Below are 25123 nucleotides of genomic sequence, written 5' to 3'. Positions count from 1 at the left end.
TCGAAATTACATATCTTCAAGACGAAAGTGAGTATATAGTCCCACTTTTAAACTCTAAATATTTCGGGATGAGAATACATGTATTTTATGTTTTACGTTATGGACACAAGTAACTGAAAAATATATTCTACGTTGAGTTGTACCACTGGCATACTTCCCTGTAGCTTGGTAACTAATATTTACAGCGGTATTGTAAACGCGAATCCTGTTGATAGATCTATCGGGCCTGACAACCCCAACCGGACTGGACGACCAGTATTCAACGGTTGCACAGTACTTCGTTTCGTGACTACACTTGGTACGGTGTAGTAAGATTTCATAATAAAGGGAATATGCGACGTGATTAAATGTTAAGTATGGTTACCAAGTGCTCAACCACTTAGAATATTTTTATTAAACTGTTTATATATGAAATCTTGTGGTCTATATATATATTGCTGCCGGCACTAAACCTATATCTCACCAACTTTATGTTGACGTTTTAAACATGTTTATTCTCAGGTGATAATTAGAAGTTTCCGCTGCATTATGTTGAATTTGAGCAGGATCTTGCGTACGCATATTTGTGTCAAAAATAAAACTGCATACCCGAGGATTTGTGTTGTAAAATATACTAGAAATCGTGTTGTTATCATTATTTGTAAAGTTTGTAAGTCGAAGATTATCGCTAAACGATAATCATCTTTCTATCGTCTAAAGCTTGTATCAAAAATAAGATTTGTGGTTTGTAATGTAAAATATATGCAGTTTTCTTTTAAAAATGTCTCATATAGAGGTCAATACCTCGCAATGAAATCATACGTTATCTAACTCGTTCTTAGGGTTAAGGACGGGTTATGACAATTGTGGTGAGATTTGTTTGTTTATTTAAGTTTAAAATTTAAAGTTATGAATTTAACCCCTGTAAAATTTAATAGGCCAAGATAGTTGACCCGTACATTACGGCGGAAAATCGTTTACAGTAATACATTATTATGCCATATATATATATTAAAAAAATAGTATTTTATAATGACATATACAAATATCGAGAATTAGTACAAATCTCTTATAAAATAAATATAGTTTTAAAACTATTTAAAAAAATTGAAAAAATAAGCTTCATGGCCTTTAGACAAAAAAGGAAAATTGAAAAAATGTGGCGTTTAATACCGAAACGACATATCACAAGATTCAAAACGACAAAATTTTAGGTTACTAAAATTTAGGATATAATAAGAGTATATAAATATGTAAAGAATTTTTATAAACATAGCCTTTATGGCTATGTTAAAGAAATGCAGACACGTTGAATCTTTGTGCTTCTTCAAAATTTTGGATACAGTTCAGTGACACACTTTGCAGATGCATGCTTCGAAGACGGTTCTCTTTATACTCAAGTTTTAGTAACTAAATCTTACTAAATAAATACTTTATTTTGAAACTAAATGCGTAAATCCGATTAACCTAACAACATACACTTTAAAGTCACAGTTACTTCATATCTTCGTATAAACCTCTTTACTAAAAGAAAAAATTTAAGAAAAATAACTTACAAAAACGTGTTTATATTAATATAATCTCTTTCAAGTATCGTTAAATATTATGTACTAAGATGATTGATCATGTTCCGTACAAAAACGATCACTTACATATGTAAAATCTAGGTTACATCATTTTGTACAAATTAATTGATATATAATGAATATATAATTAAATAATGCACTTCCATGAACCGGTATAAATCATTACCACAATAACCTAACCGGTGCAACGCGCAGTTGGGTTCTTCACTCGTTACACTAAAAAGATAAAAGCATTTAACAGAAGATTGAAAAAAAAAGCATGTTATTTAGCAACCCAATTAGATATAGTAGCAGAATAAACTAGAGAAAATGTAAATAATACATCTTTTAATTTTATTAGCTTTTAGATTAATTGAGATAAAATGACTTTGTATTAGTTATTGTAGATTTTCAGTAACAGAAATAAGATATAATCTTGACATTATAATATTATATAGTGTGGTGGTGAAGTTCCCTAGTAGATATAGTAGCAGGGTGGTCCAAATTCAGAAGTGTAGTTTTACTTTTTATAGTTGATAAACTTGGAAATTTATCACTGCAGCTTAACTATTGTTGGTAACAATATGTAGAAAGATGGCTGATAGCCTTTTTTTTTCTTTTTTCTTCACAAGTTATCTTACATTTAAAAGAAGTGTAAAAGAAAAAATCAATAATATTTGCAGCACAACATATCTGATTTATGTTTTTCGACACTTTATACCACTAGTACCTGCCTCGGATAAAATAACATTGTCGCTATGTGCAACCGTTATACCTTGGTTACCTTATCCATAATGCTTATAAATACTCATTTATCATTTCACAACCTTTTCCATCAACTAAATAGGAGCAATATATACACAAAGACTACCATCATCTTCAGTTCTTCACATATTAGACTATATAGTAGCTATTTTATGATAACCTAAAATTGATGGCTTCATTCGACCACGAATTGGCCAAGAAGCAATCTCATGGTACATTTCTACCATCTTTACTTAGTTCAATTACTAAACCAACTAGTGATGGAGGGATGTTTGCTTATATGCATACATTACTTTATATTGTTTTAGGACGTTTGACTTTGGTTTTGCACCTATTAACCGATTATCTCTAACATATGCAACTAACTACATTTCATTTTAGCTACTTAAAGTATGTAACTTTTTGTGCGAGTTATGCAGATGGAGTTGTTGCAGGAACTAAGGCCGCTGGATTAGCTGCAATTGTCACTGCCATTCCAACTGTTAGTCTACTCATGAATCTCATGCTCATACACTTTCGCTATATCTATATCTATATCTATATCTGTATCGATATTGATATCAATATCAAATCCATATATGTATATGTGTATATATAATGTAGGTGGCAATTGCAAGAAAGCTGCCATGGGGAAGAGCTAATCTAAATTACACTGCCCAGGCTCTTATTATCTCCACAGGTTAACTTGCTACATATTTATATATGTTATAATCTCTATCACAATTTTACATAAATTTGAATGAATTTGTACAGTGGCGGGAGCAGCATACTTTATAGTTGCAGACAAGACCATTCTGGCATCGGCTCGAAGAAACTCATTTAAGAATAATGAAGCATGAAACTAAAAGGCTACTTATTTTCTTTTTCATCCTCTGTTAATACTTCAAGAACTTTACAAATAAATTAGCTTTGCAGGAGTTAATGTCGTTTCGTTTATGTAGTCCAATGGAATAAATGAATAGTATGAAGCAATATGCTAGTTTAGTGATTTATAAATCCTCTGCACTATCATATATATCGTCATAACAAACGCACAGAATTCAAAATCTATACTCTATATAAATAAAAGTAATTACCGGTGGTGTTAATTTTTTTTTTTTTTTTTTTTTTTTATAAAGATCTTGAAAATGCATGAGATTGAGACCGACTATAATGTTATTCTCGTGGAAGATTGTAACGCGTTTGTTGTCCATCATTTTATTCTGTTGTTATCAAACCTGTGATGTACTATAAAACCAATTTCCATATTTAAGATCTTATTTTTATTTTTAATTTTTTATTGAAGAAAAAGAAAGGATATTGAACTCCATTTGACTTTTATCAATATTTAATTTAATATCGTGAGATTCTGATTTTGTACTTGTAACTATTGAACTAATTATTTTTTCATCGATTTCCATTCATTTGAACGTGCTATATATACAAAATGCACGGTGCCTACTATCAATACAATGATATGGCACTATATAAATGCAACGATATAAATGATATGCCAGCTATCTTCTAATAACACATACGGAGTATGATTTAGTATATCCATTAAAATCCCCTCACAATTTGAGCGAGAAAGGAGCCAACGGTTAAAATGAATCGCAACTTACAGAATCGCTAGCAATGATAACCATATATAGCATAGAATATATTTTTTAATGCACGAAGATAGATTGATGCTCTTCGATTTGGTCGCATATTGTTTTCGGTTGTCTCCTTTTTCGTATAACGTCGTGGCTTGGATTGTCTAAGGACTAAGTATCTTTCTCCTTTTTAAGAACGTTTGCGTTACTTGTTTTGCCTAAAGATTGAGCAATACTTTGATAAACAACTTTTGTCAACGATAACGATGTTCTTCAACGCTACAAACAAAAAGAGTTTTGACGGAATTTTTTTTACGGAGTTTGGAACCTAGTTTGGCTAGCCGGCTGATTCTAACGCCGATTATTATTAGATGTAAGAAAAGAAAAGTGAAAGAAATAAAAACAAAAGAAAAAAATATATTAAGAATTTATCCTTATACTACCAAAAGAAGATCCAAACTCAGTCGTTTGACACTCCCCATGTTATCAAAACGACAACACCACCAAAATTTCACTTCAGCTTCCCTTCAAGGTTTAAAATGTAAATTTCTCAGGGGTATAAAACATAAAATTATTATTTTAGTTATCAAAACGACAACACCACCAAAATTTCACTTCAGCTTCCCTTCAAGGTTTAAAATGTAAATTTCTCAGGGGTATAAAACATAAAATTATTATTTTATTAAAAAAACATATAGAAACCACCCAAATTTTTAACGGGCCGTATCTCATTTCTCGACGCGAGTTAAATTTTTTCGACATCACCGTTCAACTATAATTTTACGAACTCAAAGCAACTGGCTATACGCGAAACAAACATTTTTTAGAAAACACTAAATATTTCGGGCTATCTTTCATATATAAAGCACCCGCGGCACCACGTTTTTGCTCCTATAAATACATAACACTACGTTAAATATGAGTATACAACCCGAAAGGTCCCGCCGCATCACGCGGGCCGTCCCGGATCTTGTTGCTACTAAATAGGAATCTAGATCATTTTGCACGGAGAGAAAGTTGGGTTTATTTTTCTTTTGAGTTTGTGATTTTACAACAACTAAACTGGATTAATTAGTGTCGTCGCGGAAAAATAGAGGCGTTGATATTTGTAGACGGCTGTGAATGGTAACAAAGCATCAAAGAGAAACATTGACTGGGTTGGTAGGATAGAAAGACGGGTACATAGGGTTTTTGTAACTAAAACGAATAAAGAATTTATAGATCGGATATATGTGATGGGGGTTAAAACAATTGGAGGTGGTCATTGACTACCATGGAGGGGGCGATTTAAGGCGGTTCAACCAGGATCGTACCTCTCTGATACCATATTGAACTAATTAACTTTTTTTTTCCATTGCTTTTCATTCTTTTGAACGTGCTATATATAAAAGATGAAAGATGCATGGTGCCTAAATATTGACTATATCATTTCAAACGGCTAGTTTCGGTTAGATTTCAAAGCGGCTCAAGAAATCGTCATTGGAATGCTATCAATGGCTAATAAACCCGGGTTTCTTTGTCGCGTCTTCGAATAATAGATCGGGGATCGGTTAAGCTCTCGGGCCTCATTTCTTACATTTTGAGCAGTTCGTGTCCTTATATATATATATATATATATATATATATATATATATATATATATATATATATATATATATATATACATATATATACATATAGGGCCACGATCCGTGGCTAAGCTTAAAACGAGTACAAACCGGATAAGTAATTGTGAACCACAAAATAACATAAAACTTCATTTTAACTTAAAATACATGGAAGGGTAAAAAAGTCATTTAATAATTATAACTAATAACAATTAATTATACAAAAGTTAACATATTATGAACCACCTTCATCACCACCACCCACCAACCACCACCAACCACCACCCACCAACCACCACCAACCACCACCCACCAACCACCAACCACCACCACCCACCAACCACTACCACCACCACAACCACCAACCTCCACCACCCACCACTACCAACAACCTCCACCACCACCACCACCACCACCACCACCCACCACCATCAACCACCACCAACCACCACTACCACCCATCACCACCCACCAACCACCACCCATCACCACCACCACCCACCACCCACCACCCACCACTACCCACCATCACCCACCACCAACCACCACCCAACACTACCACCAACCTCCACCACCACCAACCACCACCACCACCCACCACCACCACCCACCCACCCACCACCACCACCACCCATCACCGCCACCACCACCTACCACCAACCACCACCACCACCCACCACCACCACCACCAACCACCACTACCAACCACCACCCACCACCACCACCACCAATCACCACCACCCACCACCACCAACCACCACCAGTAATCTACCATCACCCATAACCACCACCAACCATCACCACCAACCATCACCAACCACCAACCACCACCACCACCAACCACCACCACCACCAACCACAACCACCACCACCAACCAACACCACCACCCACCACCCACCACCACCCGCCACCAACCATCACCACCACCCGCCACCAACCATCACCATCACCACCACACCACCACCACCACCACCACCCACCATCAACCACCCACCACCACCACCAACCACCCATCATCACCAACCAACACCATCAATAAACATCACCAACCACCGCCACCCACCACCACCACCACCACCCACCGCCACCATCAGCAACCACCGCCACCAACCACGTAACACCAACAACCACTACCACCCACCACCAACCACCACCACCCACCACCAACTACGACCACCAACCACCCCTAAGCACCACCACCACCAACCACCACCACCAACCTCCACCACCACCAACCACCACCACCAACAACCAACACCACCTACCACCCACCCACCACCACCAACCACCACCACCAACCACCACCCATCACCACCACCCACCACCAACCACCACCACCACCACCTACCACCACCTACCACCTACCACAACCAACCACCACCCACCACCACTACCACCACCAACCACCCACCACCAACATCGCCCACCACCACCACCACCACCCACCAACCACCACCAACCACCACCACCACCCACCAACCACCCACCACCACCACCAACCACCACCCCCACCAACCACCCACCACCACCCACCAACCGCCACCACCACCAACCACCACCACCACACAACCTCCACCACCACCCCCACCAACCACCAACAACCACCACCACCAACCACCACCACCACCTATCACCACCACCATCAACCACCCACCACCACCACCACCACCACCAATCACCCACCATCACCAGCCAACACCATCAATCAACACCACCAAACACCGCCACCCACCACCACCATCAGCAACCACCACCACCAACCACCGCCACCCACCACCAACCATCACAACCACCACCACTACCATCCACCAACACCATCCACTACCACCAACCACCACTAGCAACCACCACCACCCACCACAACCAACCACCACCACCAACCACCCTAACCACCACCAACCATCAGAAAAACATTTATCATTTATCGAAAAACATTTATCACTCATAAAAAAACAATTATAATCAGACAATTATCATTCATCAAAAAATATTTATCATTCATCAAACATTTATCATTCATCGAAAAGCGTTTATCATTCATCGAAAAATAATTATCATTCATCGAAAAAAAATTATAATTCATCGAAACACATTTAACATTCATCGAAAAATAATTATCATTCATCAAATAGTTATCATTTCATCAGACATTATCATTCATCAAACATTTATCATTCATTAGAAAAAATTATCATTCATCTAAATTATTTTTCATCAAATAGTTATCATTTTTTAAAAATTGGTTATTATTCATAAGAAAACTATAACCATTCATCACAAAATGATTATCTTAGCATTAAAATATTTTATATCATCAAACATTTTAATATAGTTACAAAAGTAGTGGATTTTCAAATAGTTGATATAATATGATTAGTTTAAAAAAAAGAATAGGGCATTCCGAGGATCGAACTCGGGACCTCTCGCACCGAAAGCGAGAATCATACCACTAGACCAAATGCCCAATTATCAAACAATTATCATTTATCTAATTGTTGTCATTCATATAAAAAAACACTTATCTTTTATCAGAATACGTTTATCATTCATCAAACACTTCTCATTTATCAAAAAATATTATAATTCATCAAACATTTATCATTAATCAAAATACCCAATAATTGATAAAAATACCAAATGAATGATAAAAGTAGTTGATGAATGATAAACGATGAATGATAAAAGAACATGATGAATGATAAAAAGTACCCGATGAATGATAAAAATATCTGATTAATGATAAAAATACCAGTGAATGATAAAGATAGCTGATGAATGATAAGCGAAAAATGACAAAATAATGTGATGAATGATAAAAAGGAGGTGATGAATGATAAAAAGGAGGTGATGAGTGATAAAAATTAGGTGATGCATGATAAAAAGGGGGTCAATGATTAAAAAAGATTTAATAATGGATAAAAAGAATATAATGAATGATAAAAGATTTGCCAAAAAATGGGGTGAATAATGATAAAAAAAACTAGATGAATGACAAAAAAAGAGGTGATGAATGATAAAAATAAGGTGATGAATGATAAAAAAGAAGGTGATGAATGAGAACAACTCTACACTTACACTGAATCTAAAGGATCATCACTTTTGTTAAAAAAGAATTTCATCAGCTCGGATAATAATTACAAAACTTCAACTAAGCGGTGGTATGCATGATCGATACTTTAATAGTGTATCGTGTACTAGTCTAATTTAGGATGTAGACTCTAGTTTTATGACTATAAACAGTAAAGTAAAGAAGATGGAATCCACTTACAGCTATACCACGCCATGCCACATATGACGGATTTGTTCTTGAATGCAGTAGCTACTTTACACATCCGAAGTTCATATCAAAAACTATTATTCAATAAGTTGAACCGAATGAGAACAACTCTACAGTCACACTTTTTGCTAAGTTGTTCCAAATTTATCCATGAACCAAAACAACTCAAGTTTATGAAGAACGATGAACACGATCCCAATCTCCAGAAGATGAATTTGAGTGAGCATACACAAACACCTTTACGTACAGTAACACCAATCAATGTAAAACAACCTGACACTACAATACACAGGCCTGTATTACACACAACGGTGGACATCAAAGCATATTGTTGGTACTTCAAAATGATTTATTTTATCATGGGAAAGTAGAGTTAATTCATGTCGGTTGACACACAAGTATTGACACTATGTAAATGCACATCAATAATAAAAATCTTATCAATCAGGAGTAAGGTCTCTATTTACAATTTAAAACGTTAAAACTGAATAAAAGTTTGCTAATTCATATATCAATCCAACTACTAGACAGCCTGTATAAGTATCAAACCATAATATAATATTAATTCCACAAATTTATTTACTTGATTCATATATTTCAAGTGTTCAATCGATTAAAAAACTATTACTACAATAATTCAACAATTTAGCATCAATATACACATACAAGTAGTTTCAAATTCGAAACGGAAAAACTTTAGATATTCAATTACGGAGATACAGAATCAATAAAACAAACCTGTTTATCCATGGATGGAAAAACCGATCGGAGTTTATCGACGAGCGACGGAGACGGTGGAGAATTAACAAACGGCGAAAACCGAACCGGAGAATTCGAAGTAAAGTAACGAAGTTATTTAGAAGCAGGAAGCAAAATTAGGCGAAATTTCTAAATCTTCGAGATCTCTTCCCACACACAATCACAGACATTGTTTGTTTAAATCAATCAAATTCAGTCGAATCTGCTATCAGGAATCAATTCGATTCGATTCGATCTGATAATTAGCGATTCAGAAACGTACAGTCATATGTACAGAAGATGAATTGGAAGTGACGTTAGGTTTTTGATGTAAATGCGATAGATGTGTGATACTCTCTGTACAAGATTCGTTAAAATAAAGAAGTGTTCAGATTTTTAATAAATGACCATATTACCCCTCCGTATTTTTCATATTAAATTAGAGTTTTTCTTTAAAATTATGATATGGGAGGCCCATATTTACTTATTCAGTTTGTACCCCAAAAGTTGCTTATCCCTTGATCAAACCAATATATATATATATATATATATATATATATATATATATATATATATATATATATATATATATATATATATATATATATATATATATATATATATATATATATTCTTAGCTTTCTCTGTATAGTCTGTAGCTCCTTGTATAGGTTGTTCGTTTGGTTGTTGTATGCTTCTTCTTCGATGTAGTGTTTCATTTGTTGTATATAAAATGCTTGCTTTAAAAAAAAAAATGGATATTGCATTATAAATACAATGATATGAATGATATGCCAACAATCTTGTAAATATATATGGTTTAGTATATCCGTTAACTATAATAGGGGTTTCAATAACAATTATGTTTGAAAGTTCATAGCTGATCTCAAATTTTAGTATGTGCGTTTTATGATGTTTTGTTAACATGTAATTATAAAATTAAAAACTAGAAATAAATATTAAAGTATAAAACTGAAATAGTACGAGTAAAAGTTAAGGCAAGGAAAATGGAGAAACGAAAAAAATAATGTGAGAGAGTGAATTTTAAAATTATGAATTTCCAAAGATATGGAAAAAAAGGTTGTAAGGGAAAAAAATGAAAAGTGAAAACTTAAAAGGATGTAAATAAAAAATAGACAAAATTTCATTCCTCGTCCATGAACTTTACATCAAATTTGACTCCATATCCTTTTTCTTTTTTTTGTGCATTCCTCGTCCCTAATGTATCACAATTCTACATCCCTCGTCCTCCCGTCTAGATTCTGTCAATTTCAGCTGTTTGTTCAGTCACGTGCAAAGCATGTAAGGGTAATTTTGTCTTTTTATTTTATTTCTTTTCTTTATTATTTAACTTATCTTTTCATCCCAATCCTCATCCTCATCTCTCATCTTCATCATTCCCAAATTAAAAACCCTAATTTTATACTTTCATAAAATCAAACAAATCAAATTATATAAGTGTTGATGTCCCGTTCTTATTGATTAAAAACGTTCCATATTAATTGATTTCGTTGCGAGGTTTTGACCTCTATATGAGACGTTTTTCAAAGACTGCATTCATTTTAAAACAAACCATAACCTTTATTTCATCAATAAAGGTTTAAAAAGCTTTACGTAGATTATCAAATAATGATAATCTAAAATATCCTGTTTACACACGACCATTACATAATGGTTTACAATACAAATATGTTACAACAAAATAAGTTTCTTGAATGTAGTTTTTACACAATATCATACAAGCATGGACTCCAAATCTCGTCCTTATTTAAGTATGCGACAGCGGAAGCTCTTAATAATCACCTGAGAATAAACATGCTTAAAACGTCAACAAAAATATTGGTGAGTTATAGGTTTAACCTATATATATCAAATCGTAACAATAGACCACAAGATTTCATATTTCAATACACATCCCATACATAGAGATAAAAATCATTCATATGGTGAACACCTGGTAACCGACATTAACAAGATGCATATATAAGAATATCCCCATCATTCCGGGACACCCTTCGGATATGATATAAATTTCGAAGTACTAAAGCATCCGGTACTTTGGATGGGGTTTGTTAGGCCCAATAGATCTATCTTTAGGATTCGCGTCAATTAGGGTGTCTGTTCCCTAATTCTTAGATTACCAGACTTAATAAAAAGGGGCATATTCGATTTCGATAATTCAACCATAGAATGTAGTTTCACGTACTTGTGTCTATTTTGTAAATCATTTATAAAACCTGCATGTATTCTCATCCCAAAAATATTAGATTTTAAAAGTGGGACTATAACTCACTTTCACAGATTTTTACTTCGTCGGGAAGTAAGACTTGGCCACTGGTTGATTCACGAACCTATAACAATATATACATATATATCAAAGTATGTTCAAAATATATTTACAACACTTTTAATATATTTTGATGTTTTAAGTTTATTAAGTCAGCTGTCCTCGTTAGTAACCTACAACTAGTTGTCCACAGTTAGATGTACATAAATAAATCGATAAATATTATCTTGAATCAATCCACGACCCAGTGTATACGTATCTCAGTATTGATCACAACTCAAACTATATATATTTTGGAATCAACCTCAACCCTGTATAGCTAACTCCAACATTCACATATAGAGTGTCTATGGTTGTTCCGAAATATATATAGATGTGTCGACATGATAGGTCGAAACATTGTATACGTGTCTATGGTATCTCAAGATTACATAATATACAATACAAGTTGATTAAGTTATGGTTGGAATAGATTTGTTACCAATTTTCACGTAGCTAAAATGAGAAAAATTATCCAATCTTGTTTTACCCATAACTTCTTCATTTTAAATCCGTTTTGAGTGAATCAAATTGCTATGGTTTCATATTGAACTCTATTTTATGAATCTAAACAGAAAAAGTATAGTTTTATGGTCAGAAAAATAAGTTACAAGTCGTTTTTGTAAAGGTAGTCATTTCAGTCGAAAGAACGACGTCTAGATGACCATTTTAGAAAACATACTTCCACTTTGAGTTTAACCATAATTTTTGGATATAGTTTCATGTTCATAATAAAAATCATTTTCTCAGAATAACAACTTTTAAATCAAAGTTTATCATAGTTTTTAATTAACTAACCCAAAACAGCCCGCGGTGTTACTAAGACGGCGTAAATCCGGTTTTACGGTGTTTTTCGTGTTTCCAGGTTTTAAATCATTAAGTTAGCATATCATATAGATATAGAACATGTGTTTAGTTGATTTTAAAAGTCAAGTTAGAAGGATTAACTTTTGTTTGCGAATAAGTTTAGAATTAACTAAACTATGTTCTAGTGATTACAAGTTTAAACCTTCGAATAAGATAGCTTTATATGTATGAATCGAATGATGTTATGAACATCATTACTACCTTAAGTTCCTTGGATAAACCTACTGGAAAATAGAAAAATAGATCTAGCTTCAACGGATCCTTGGATGGCTCGAAGTTCTTGAAGCAAAATCATGACACGAAAACAAGTTCAAGTAAGATCATCACTTGAAATAAGATTGTTATAGTTATAGAAATTGAACCAAAGTTTGAATATGATTATTACCTTGTATTAGAATGATAACCTACTGTAAGAAACAAAGATTTATTGAAGTTGGATGATCACCTTACAAGATTGGAAGTGAGCTAGCAAACTTGAAAGTATTCTTGATTTTATGTAACTAGAACTTGTAGAATTTATGAAGAACACTTAGAACTTAAAGATAGAACTTGAGAGAGATCAATTAGATGAAGAAAATTGAAGAATGAAAGTGTTTGTAGGTGTTTTTGGTCGTTGGTGTATGGATTAGATATAAAGGATATGTAATTTTGTTTTCATGTAAATAAGTCATGAATGATTACTCATATTTTTGTAATTTTATGAGATATTTCATGCTAGTTGCCAAATGATGGTTCCCACATGTGTTAGGTGACTCACATGGGCTGCTAAGAGCTGATCATTGGAGTGTATATACTAATAGTACATACATCTAAAAGCTGTGTATTGTACGAGTACGAATACGGGTGCATACGAGTAGAATTGTTGATGAAACTGAATGAGGATGTAATTGTAAGCATTTTTGTTAAGTAGAAGTATTTTGATAAGTGTATTGAAGTCTTTCAAAAGTGTATAAATACATATTAAAACACTACATTTATATACATTTTAACTGAGTCGTTAAGTCATCGTTAGTCGTTACATGTAAATGTTGTTTTGAAACCTTTAGGTTAACGATCTTGTTGAGTGTTGTTAACCCATTGTTTATTATAACAAATGAGATGTTAAATTATTATATTATCATGATATTATGATATATAATATATCTTAGTATGATATATATACAGTTAAATGTCGTTACAACGATAATCGTTACATATATGTCTCGTTTCGAAATCATTAAGTTGGTAGTCTTATTTTTACATATGTATTTCATTGTTAATACACTTAATAATATATTTACTTATCATTTAACATAATTAACCAAGTGTATCAATATCTTAATATTATTCATATGTACCTAGTAAGACGTTGTTATAACGATAATCGTTATATATATCGTTTTCGAGTTTCTTAAATTAATAGTCTCATTTTTATGTATATAACTCATTGTTAAAATACCTAATGAGATACATACTTATAATAAAATCATGTTAACTATATATATAACCATATATATGTCATCGTATAGTTTTTACAAGTTTTAACGTTCGTGAATCACCGGTCAACTTGGGTGGTCGATTGTCTATATGAAACCTATTTCAATTAATCAAGTCTTAATAAGTTTGATTGCTTAACATGTTGGAAACACTTAATCTTGTAAATAACAATTTCATTTAATATATATATAAACATGGAAAAGTTCGGGTCACTACAGTACCTACCCGTTAAATAAATTTCGTCCCGAAATTTTAAGCAGTTGGAGGTGTTGACGTATCTTCTGGAAATAAATGCGGGTATTTCTTCTTCATCTGATCTTCACGCTCCCAGGTGAACTCGGGTCCTCTACGAGCATTCCATCAAACCTTAACAATCGGTATCTTGTTTTGTTTAAGTCTCTTAACCTCACGATCCATTATTTCGACGGGTTCTTCAATGAATTGAAGTTTTTCATTGATTTGGATTTCGTCCAACGGAATAGTGAGATCTTCTTTAGCAAAACATTTCTTCAAATTTTAGACGTGGAAAGTGTTATGTACAGCCGCGAGTTATTGAGGTAGCTCCAGTTAGTAAGCTACTGGTCCGACACGATCTATAATCTTGAATGGTCCAATGTACCTCGGATTTAGTTTCCCCTGTTTACCAAATCGAACAACGCCTTTCCAAGGTGAAACCTTAAGCATGACCATTTCTCCAATTTCAAACTCTATATCTTTTCTTTTACTGTAAGCGTAGCTCTTTTGTCGACTCTGGGCGGTTTTCAATCTTTGTTGAATTTGGATGATTTTCTCGGTAGTTTCTTGTATTATCTCCGGACCCGTAATCTGTCTATCCCCCACTTCACTCCAACAAATCGGAGACCTGCACTTTCTACCATAAAGTGCTTCAAACGGCGCCATCTCAATGCTTGAATGGTAGCTGTTGTTGTAGGAAAATTCTGCTAACGGTAGATGTCGATCCCAACTGTTTCCGAAATCAATAACACAAGCTCGTAGCATGTCTTCAAGCGTTTGTATCGTCCTTTCGCTCTGCCCATCAGTTTGTGGATGATAGGTAGTACTCATGTCTAGACGAGTTCCCAATGCTTGCTGTAATGTCTGCCAGAATCTTGAAATAAATCTGCCATCCCTATCAGAGATAATAGAGATTGGTATTCCATGTCTGGAGACGACTTCCTTCAAATACAGTCGTGCTAACTTCTCCATCTTGTCATCTTCTCTTATTGGCAGGAAGTGTGCTGACTTGGTGAGACGATCAACTATTACCCAAATAGTATCATAACCACTTGCAGTCCTTGACAATTTAGTAATGAAATCCATGGTAATGTTTTCCCATTTCCATTCCGGGATTTCAGGTTGTTGTAGTAGACCTGATGGTTTCTGATGTTCAGCTTTGACCTTAGAACAAGTCAAACATTCTCCTACATATTTAGCAATATCGGCTTTCATACCTGGCCACCAAAAATATTTCTTAAGATCCTTGTACATCTTTCCCGTTCCAGGATGTATTGAGTATCTGGTTTTATGAGCTTCTCCAAGTACCATTTCTCTCATATCTCCAAATATTGGTACCCAGATTCTTTCAGCCCTATACCGGGTTCCGTCTTCCCGAATATTAAGATTCTTCTCCGATCCTTTGGGTATTTCATCCTTTAAATTTCCCTCTTTTAAAACTCCTTGTTGCGCCTCCTTTATTTGAGTAGTAAGGTTAGTGTGAATCATTATATTCATATATTTTACTCGAATGGGTTCTCTGTCCTTTCTGCTCAAGGCGTCGGCTACCACATTTGCCTTCCCCGGATGGTAACGAATCTCAAAGTCATAATCATTCAACAATTCAATCCACCTACGCTGCCTCATATTCAGTTGTTTCTGATTAAATATGTATTGAAGACTTTTGTGGTCGGTATATATAATACTTTTGACCCCATATAAGTAGTGCCTCCAAGTCTTTAATGCAAAAACAACCGCGCCTAATTCCAAATCATGCGTCGTATAATTTTGCTCTTGAATCTTCAATTGTCTAGACGTATAAGCAATCACCTTCGTCCGTTGCATTAATACACAACCGAGACCTTGCTTTGATGCGTCACAATAAATCACAAAATCATCATTCCCTTCAGGCAATGACAATATAGGTGCCGTAGTTAGCTTTTTCTTCAATAATTGAAACGCCTTCTCTTGTTCATCCTTCCATTCAAATTTCTTCCCTTTATGCGTTAATGCAGTCAAGGGTTTTGCTATTTTGGAGAAATCTTGGATGAATCTTCTGTAGTAACCAGCTAATCCTAAAAATTGACGTATATGCTTCGGAGTTTTTGGGGTTTTCCACTTTTCAACGGTTTCGATCTTTGCCGGGTCCACCTGGATACCTTCTTTGTTCACTATGTGACCGAGGAATTGAACTTCTTCCAACCAAAATGCACACTTTGAAAACTTAGCGTACAGTTTTTCTTTCCTCAATACTTCTAGCACTTTTCTCAAATGCTCTTCGTGCTCTTGATCATTCTTTGAGTAAATAAGTATGTCATCGATGAAAACAATGACAAACTTGTCAAGATATGGCCCACACACTCGGTTCATAAGGTCCATGAACACAGCTGGTGCGTTAGTCAATCCAAACGGCATAACCATAAACTCGTAATGACCATAACGCGTCCTAAAAGCAGTTTTTGGAATATCATCCTCCTTTACTCGCATTTGATGATATCCAGAACGTAAATCGATCTTCGAATAAACTGACGAGCCTTGTAGTTGATCAAATAAGTCGTCAATTCTCGGCAGCAGATAACAGTTTTTGATGGTAAGTTTGTTCAACTCTCTGTAGTCAATACACAACCTAAATGTACCATCCTTCTTCTTGACAAACAAAACAGGAGCTCCCCATGGTGATGTGCTTTGTCGAATGAAACCACGTTCTAATAGTTCTTGCAGTTGGCTTTGCAGTTCCTTCATCTCGCTGGGTGCGAGTCTATAAGGAGCACGAGCTATTGGTGCAGCTCCTGGTACAAGATCTATTTAAAATTCAACAGATTGATGTGGAGGTAGTCCCGGTAATTCTTTCGGAAATACATCGGGAAATTCTTTTGCGACAGGAACATCATTGATGCTCCTTTCTTCAGTTTGTACTTTCTCGACGTGTGCTAGAACAGCATAGCAACCTTTTCTTATTAGTTTTTGTGCCTTCAAATTACTAATAAGATGTAGCTTCATGTTGCCCTTTTCTCCGTACACCATTAAGGGTTTTCCTTTTTCTCGTATAATGCGAATTGCATTTTTGTAACAAACGATCTCTGCTTTCACTTCTTTCAACCAGTCCATACCGATTATCACATCAAAACTCCCTAACTCTACTGGTTTCAAATCAATCTTAAATGTTTCGCTAACCAGTTTAATTTCTCGATTCCGACATATATTATCTGCTGAAATTAATTTACCATTTGCTAATTCGAGTAAAAATTTACTATCCAAAGGCGTCAATGGACAACTTAATTTAGCACAAAAATCTCTACTCATATAGCTTCTATCCGCACCCGAATCAAATAAAACGTAAGCAGATTTATTGTCAATAAGAAACGTACCCGTAACAAGCTCCGGGTCTTCCTGTGCCTCTGCCGCATTAATATTGAAAACTCTTCCGCGGCCTTGTCCATTCGTGTTCTCCTGGTTCGGGCAATTTCTAATAATGTGGCCCGGTTTTCCACATTTATAACAAACTACATTGGCATAACTTGCTCCGACACTACTTGCTCCGCCATTACTCGTTCCGACACCATTTGTTCCTTTCGTTCTATTAACCCCTGGTTCGTAGACCTCACACTTCGCCGCGCTATGACCATTTCTTTTACACTTGTTGCAAAATTTGGTGCAGAACCCCGAGTGATACTTTTCACACCTTTGGCATAGCTGCTTCTGATTGTTGTTGTTGTTGCGGTTATTATTGTTATTGGGATGATTGTTGTAGTTGCTGTTGTTGTTGTTGTTGTTGTTGTTGTTGTTGTTGTTGGGCCGTTTGTTGTAGTTGCGATTGATGTTGCGATTGTTGGGATAATTGTTGCGATTATTGTTGTAATTGCTGTTGTTGTTGTATTGGTGATTCTTATCACCGTTTTCCTCCCACTTTCTTTTGACTTGCTTCACATTGGCCTCTTCAGCAGTCTGTTCTTTAATTCTTTCTTCAATCTGGTTCACTAGTTTGTGAGCCATTCTACATGCCTGTTGTATGGAGGCGGGCTCGTGTGAACTTATATCTTCTTGGATTCTTTCCGGTAATCCTTTCACAAATGCGTCGATCTTCTCTTCCTCATCTTCGAATGCTCCCGGACACAATAGGCACAATTCTGTGAATCGTCTTTCGTACGTGGTAATATCAAATCCTTGGGTTCGTAACCCTCTAAGTTCTGTCTTGAGCTTATTGACCTCGGTTCTGGGACGGTACTTCTCGTTCATCAAGTGCTTGAATGCTGACCACGGTAGTGCGTACGCATCGTCTTGTCCCACTTGCTCTAGATAGGTATTCCACCATGTTAACGCAGAACCTGTGAAGGTATGAGTAGCGTACTTCACTTTATCCTCTTCAGTACACTTACTTATGGTAAACACCGATTCGACCTTCTCGGTCCACCGTTTCAATCCGATCGGTCCTTCGGTTCCATCAAATTCCAAAGGTTTGCAGGCAGTGAATTCTTTGTAGGTGCATCCTACACGATTTCTTGTACTGCTAGATCCAAGGTTATTGTTGGTATGTAGCGCAGCATGTACTGCGGCTATGTTTGAAGCTAGAAAAGTACGAAATTCCTCTTCATTCATATTCACGGTGTGTCGAGTAGTCGGTGCCATTTCCTTCAAAATAGTCAAATGGAACAAGTTAATCATACAGAATATTAAGAGTAGTTAATAGTATTTTGTAGCATAATATGAACTCATTTATAAAAGCTTTTTCTTCATATTAGCGTTTTATAAGTTTAAATTCGGGTAGTACCTACCCGTTAAGTTCATACTTAGTAGCTAATATACAATTCAACTACTACAATTCTATATGAAAAACTAATTATAATAATATTTCGCGTTCAAACTTTTACACAATATTTTACAAACTTACAACACCGCTTATTTTACATATAGCATGAAATATAGCATACAATAAATTTGATACAAGATGGTTGTGAAGATAATTCTAGCTAGTACACAAGTCGTTCAGCAAAGGCAATAAAGACAAGTAATTCATACGTCCAGAAACAAGTCATGCATTCTGGTTTTACTAGGATTACTTCCCATCCTTGGTCTTGTGGAACATAACCGTTATGGCCGTTGATAAGACAGCGTGTTGTAACATCGTCAAAGGGACGAGGGTTACGTAATGTCCAACAGTCCCGTAACAATCTAAAAACCTCATTTCTTACCCCAATTACCGACTCCGTCACTTGTGGGAACGTTTTGTTTAATAGTTGTATCCCGATGTTGTTTTTCTCACTTTGGTGAGAAGCGAACATTACTAACCCGTAAGCATAGCATGCTTCTTTATGTTGCATGTTAGCCTCTTTTTCTAAATCATGAAGTCATATATTTGGATACATTGAGTCAAAATAATTTCTTAACCCGTTGCATAAAATAGCATTTGGGTTCCCCGCAATATATGCGTCAAAGTAAACACATCGTAACTTATGGGTTTCCCAATGTGATATCCCCCATCTTTCAAATGAAAGTCTCTTATAAACCAAGACATTCTTGGAACGTTCTTTGAATGTCTTACAAACTGATTTCACCGTAAATAGTTGTGCCGAAGAATTCTGACCGACTCTAGACAAGATTTCATCAATCATGTCTCCGGGTAGGTCTCTTAAAATATTGGGTTGTCTATCCATTTTGTGTTTTTATACTGTAAAATTGACAAGAGTTAGATTCATAAAAAAAAATACTTATTAATACAAGCAATTTTTACATATATCATAAAGCATAAGCACACTATATTACATATATTACACCACACGAATACAACTATCTTATTCCGACTCGCTTGTTTCTTCTTCTTCGGTTTTGGTTCGTTTTGCCAAGTTTGTAGGGATATATGATGTTCCACTAATACGAGTCATCGTTCTCCACATTGGTTTAGAAAAACCTGGTGGTTTAGAGGTTCCCGGGTCATTGTTACAACTTAAGGACTTCGAGGGTTGACGATACATATAAAGTTCATCGGGGTTGGAATTAGATTTCTCTATTTTTATGCCCTTTCCTTTATTATTTTCTTTTGCCTTTTTAAATTCAGTTGGGGTAATTTCTATAACATCATCGGAATTCTCTTCGGAATCCGATTCATCGGAGAATTGGTAATCCTCCCAATATTTTGCTTCCTTGGCGGAAACACCATTGACCATAATTAACCTTGGTCGGTTGGTTGAGGATTTTCTTTTACTTAACCGTTTTATTATTTCCCCCACCGGTTCTATTTCCTCCTCCGGTTCCTCCTCTTCCAGTTCTGATTCTTCTTCCGGTTCTGATTCTTCTTCCGGTTCCTCTTCGGAAACTTGTGAATCAGTCCAATATATATTCGACTCTTCGTTATTATTAGGTGAGTCAATGGGATTTGTGCTAGAGGTAGACATCTATCACACAATATCAAACATGTTAAGAGATTAATATATCACATAATATATACATGTTAATAATATATAGTTTCCAACAAAAATGTTAAGCAATCATTTATAAAGAAAACACGGTCGAAGTCCAGACTCACTAATGCATCCTAACAAACTCGATAAGACACACTAATGCAAATTTTCTGGTTCTCTAAGACCAACGCTCGGATACCAACTGAAATGTCCCGTTCTTATTGATTAAAAACGTTCCATATTAATTGATTTCGTTGCGAGGTTTTGACCTTTATATGAGACGTTTTTCAAAGACTGCATTCATTTTAAAACAAACCATAACCTTTATTTCATCAATAAAGGTTTAAAAAGCTTTACGTAGATTATCAAATAATGATAATCTAAAATATCCTGTTTACACACGACCATTACATAATGGTTTACAATACAAATATGTTACAACAAAATAAGTTTCTTGAATGCAGTTTTTACACAATATCATACAAGCATGGACTCCAAATCTCGTCCTTATTTAAGTATGCGACAGCGGAAGCTCTTAATAATCACCTGAGAATAAACATGCTTAAAACGTCAACAAAAATGTTGGTGAGTTATAGGTTTAACCTATATATATCAAATCATAATAATAGACCACAAGATTTCATATTTCAATACACATCCCATACATAGAGATAAAAATCATTCATATGGTGAACACCTGGTAACCGACATTAACAAGATGCATATATAAGAATATCCCCATCATTCCGGGACACCCTTCGGATATGATATAAATTTCGAAGTACTAAAGCATCCGGTACTTTGGATGGGGTTTGTTAGGCCCAATAGATCTATCTTTAGGATTCGTTTCAATTAGGGTGTCTGTTCCCTAATTCTTAGATTACCAGACTCAATAAAAAGGGGCATATTCAATTTCGATAATTCAACCATAGAATGTAGTTTCACGTACTTGTGTCTATTTTGTAAATCATTTATAAAACCTGCATGTATTCTCATCCCAAAAATATTAGATTTTAAAAGTGGGACTATAACTCACTTTCACAGATTTTTACTTCGTCGGGAAGTAAGACTTGGCCACTGGTTGATTCACGAACCTATAACAATATATACATATATATCAAAGTATGTTCAAAATATATTTACAACACTTTTAATATATTTTGATGTTTTAAGTTTATTAAGTCAGCTGTCCTCGTTAGTAACCTACAACTAGTTGTCCACAGTTAGATGTACAGAAATAAATCGATAAATATTATCTTGAATCAATCCACGACCCAGTGTATATGTATCTCAGTATTGATCACAACTCAAACTATATATATTTTGGAATCAACCTCAACCCTGTATAGCTAACTCCAACATTCACATATAGAGTGTCTATGGTTGTTCCGAAATATATATAGATGTGTCGACATGATAGGTCGAAACATTGTATACGTGTCTATGGTATCTCAAGATTACATAATATACAATACAAGTTGATTAAGTTATGGTTGGAATAGATTTGTTACCAATTTTCACGTAGCTAAAATGAGAAAAATTATCCAATCTTGTTTTACCCATAACTTCTTCATTTTAAATCCGTTTTGAGTGAATCAAATTGCTATGGTTTCATATTGAACTCTATTTTATGAATCTAAACAGAAAAAGTATAGGTTTATGGTCGGAAAAATAAGTTACAAGTCGTTTTTGTAAAGGTAGTCATTTCAGTCGAAAGAACGACGTCTAGATGACCATTTTAGAAAACATACTTCCACTTTGAGTTTAACCATAATTTTTGGATATAGTTTCATGTTCATAATAAAAATCATTTTCTCAGAATAACAACTTTTAAATCAAAGTTTATCATAGTTTTTAATTAACTAGCCCAAAACAGCCCGCGGTGTTACTAAGACGGCGTAAATCCGGTTTTACGGTGTTTTTCGTGTTTCCAGATTTTAAATCATTAAGTTAGCATATCATATAGATATAGAACATGTGTTTAGTTTATTTTAAAAGTCAAGTTAGAAGGATTAACTTTTGTTTGCGAACAAGTTTAGAATTAACTAAACTCTGTTCTAGTGATTACAAGTTTAAACCTTCGAATAAGATAGCTTTATATGTATGAATCGAATGATGTTATGAACATCATTACTACCTTAATTTCCTTGGATAAACCTACTGGAAAAGAGAAAAATAGATCTAGCTTCAACGGATCCTTGGATGGCTCGAAGTTCTTGAAGCAGAATCATGACACGAAAACAAGTTCAAGTAAGATCATCACTTGAAATAAGATTGTTATAGTTATAGAAATTGAACCAAAGTTTGAATATGATTATTACCTTGTATTAGAATGATAACCTACTGTAAGAAACAAAGATTTATTGAGGTTGGATGATCACCTTACAAGATTGGAAGTGAGCTAGCAAACTTGAAAGTATTCTTGATTTTATGTAACTAGAACTTGAAGAATTTATGAAGAACACTTAGAACTTGAAGATAGAACTTGAGAGAGATCAATTAGATGAAGAAAATTGAAGAATGAAAGTGTTTGTAGGTGTTTTTGGTCGTTGGTGTATGGATTAGATATAAAGGATATGTAATTTTGTTTTCATGTAAATAAGTCATGAATGATTACTCATATTTTTGTAATTTTATGAGATATTTCATGCTAGTTGCCAAATGATGGTTCCCACATGTGTTAGGTGACTCACATGGGCTGCTAAGAGCTGATCATTGGAGTGTATATACTAATAGTACATACATCTAAAAGCTGTGTATTGTACGAGTACGAATACGGGTGCATACGAGTAGAATTGTTGATGAAACTGAATGAGGATGTAATTGTAAGCATTTTTGTTAAGTAGAAGTATTTTGATAAGTGTATTGAAGTCTTTCAAAAGTGTATAAATACATATTAAAACACTACATGTATATACATTTTAACTGAGTCGTTAAGTCATCGTTAGTCGTTACATGTAAATGTTGTTTTGAAACCTTTAGGTTAACGATCTTGTTGAATGTTGTTAACCCATTGTTTATTATAACAAATGAGATGTTAAATTGTTATATTATCATGATATTATGATATATAATATATCTTAGTATGATATATATACAGTTAAATGTCGTTACAACGATAATCGTTACATATATGTCTCGTTTCGAAATCATTAAGTTAGTAGTCTTATTTTTACATATGTATTTCATTGTTAATACACTTAATAATATATTTACTTATCATTTAACATAATTAACCAAGTGTATCAATATCTTAATATGATTCATATGTACCTAGTAAGACGTTGTTATAACGATAATCGTTATATATATCGTTTTCGAGTTTCTTAAATTAATAGTCTCATTTTTATGTATATAACTCATTGTTAAAATACCTAATGAGATACATACTTATAATAAAATCATGTTAACTATATATATAACCATATATATGTCATCGTATAGTTTTTACAAGTTTTAACGTTCGTGAATCACCGGTCAACTTGGGTGGTCAATTGTCTATATGAAACCTATTTCAATTAATCAAGTCTTAATAAGTTTGATTGCTTAACATGTTGGAAACACTTAATCTTGTAAATAACAATTTCATTTAATATATATATAAACATGGAAAAGTTCGGGTCACTACAGTTGGGGCGACCCTGTCTTCTTCTCGGCGACACCAGAACCATTTGGCGTAAATATGCACCAAGAATATAAAGATGACGATTGCGGACAACGTGACGATTGTAAATCAAGATTTTTCCGGTGAGTTCAATTACTTGTGAATCATGGTAAGGGCTCATCTTCAGGTTGAAAATTTTATGTAAAGCTACAAACTTTTAGGTGGGTTTCTGGTTTATATGGAAACCCAATAGGGGATTTAGGTAAAAGCTCAAATATTGATATAAAGAAAATAAATATGAATCGGAGAAAGGTGTTTCTGATAGTTTGCTAAATTATTAAGAAATAAACCGGATTTGGGGTTAAGAGAATGGTCAATTAGGAAGAGTGGTTTTGAAATAGTGGAAGAATTAAAATATGTATTTTATGGAATAAGGAAAGAAGTTTAAATGGAGAAGGTTTTTATTCATGGAAATCGTGATATCTGCGATTTTATTGGATTATTATTCGATGAATGACATCTTGCAAGGATACAAGAAGTTAAACTTATAAGTATGGTTGTGATAACGATAAATGAAGAGTGAAGAAAGTGATGATGATATACTGGATATTGGATTTTGGATAAACTAAACAAAATGGATATTGGATAACAAATTTATAATTTGATTTGTTGATTTTATAAAAGTATAAAATTAGTGTTTTTAATTTGGAAATTATGAAGATGGAAGAATGGAAGA

The 25123-nt window shown here is 34.5% G+C and overlaps 1 protein-coding gene and 1 non-coding gene across 2 annotated transcripts; one reads left to right on the top strand and one right to left on the bottom strand.

Annotated features, from left to right (window-relative positions):
• Positions 1-2393: 2393 nt before the first annotated feature.
• LOC139871440 (early nodulin-93-like) lies at positions 2394-3148 on the top strand. Its single transcript, XM_071859153.1, has 4 exons — positions 2394-2521; positions 2729-2790; positions 2913-2988; positions 3063-3148. The coding sequence occupies exons 1-4, from the start codon at positions 2479-2481 to the stop codon at positions 3146-3148; spliced, it is 267 nt and encodes an 88-aa protein (XP_071715254.1). The 5' UTR covers positions 2394-2478.
• A 4735-nt stretch (positions 3149-7883) lies between these two features.
• TRNAR-UCG (transfer RNA arginine (anticodon UCG)) lies at positions 7884-7955 on the bottom strand. The gene has a single exon. It is a non-coding gene; the product is annotated as a tRNA-Arg (tRNA).
• Positions 7956-25123: the final 17168 nt, after the last annotated feature.

The sequence above is a fragment of the Rutidosis leptorrhynchoides genome, chromosome 10, assembly GCF_046630445.1.
Source record: "Rutidosis leptorrhynchoides isolate AG116_Rl617_1_P2 chromosome 10, CSIRO_AGI_Rlap_v1, whole genome shotgun sequence".
Classification (NCBI taxonomy): Eukaryota; Viridiplantae; Streptophyta; class Magnoliopsida; order Asterales; family Asteraceae; genus Rutidosis; species Rutidosis leptorrhynchoides.
This window is presented reverse-complemented; position numbering and strand designations above follow the sequence as displayed.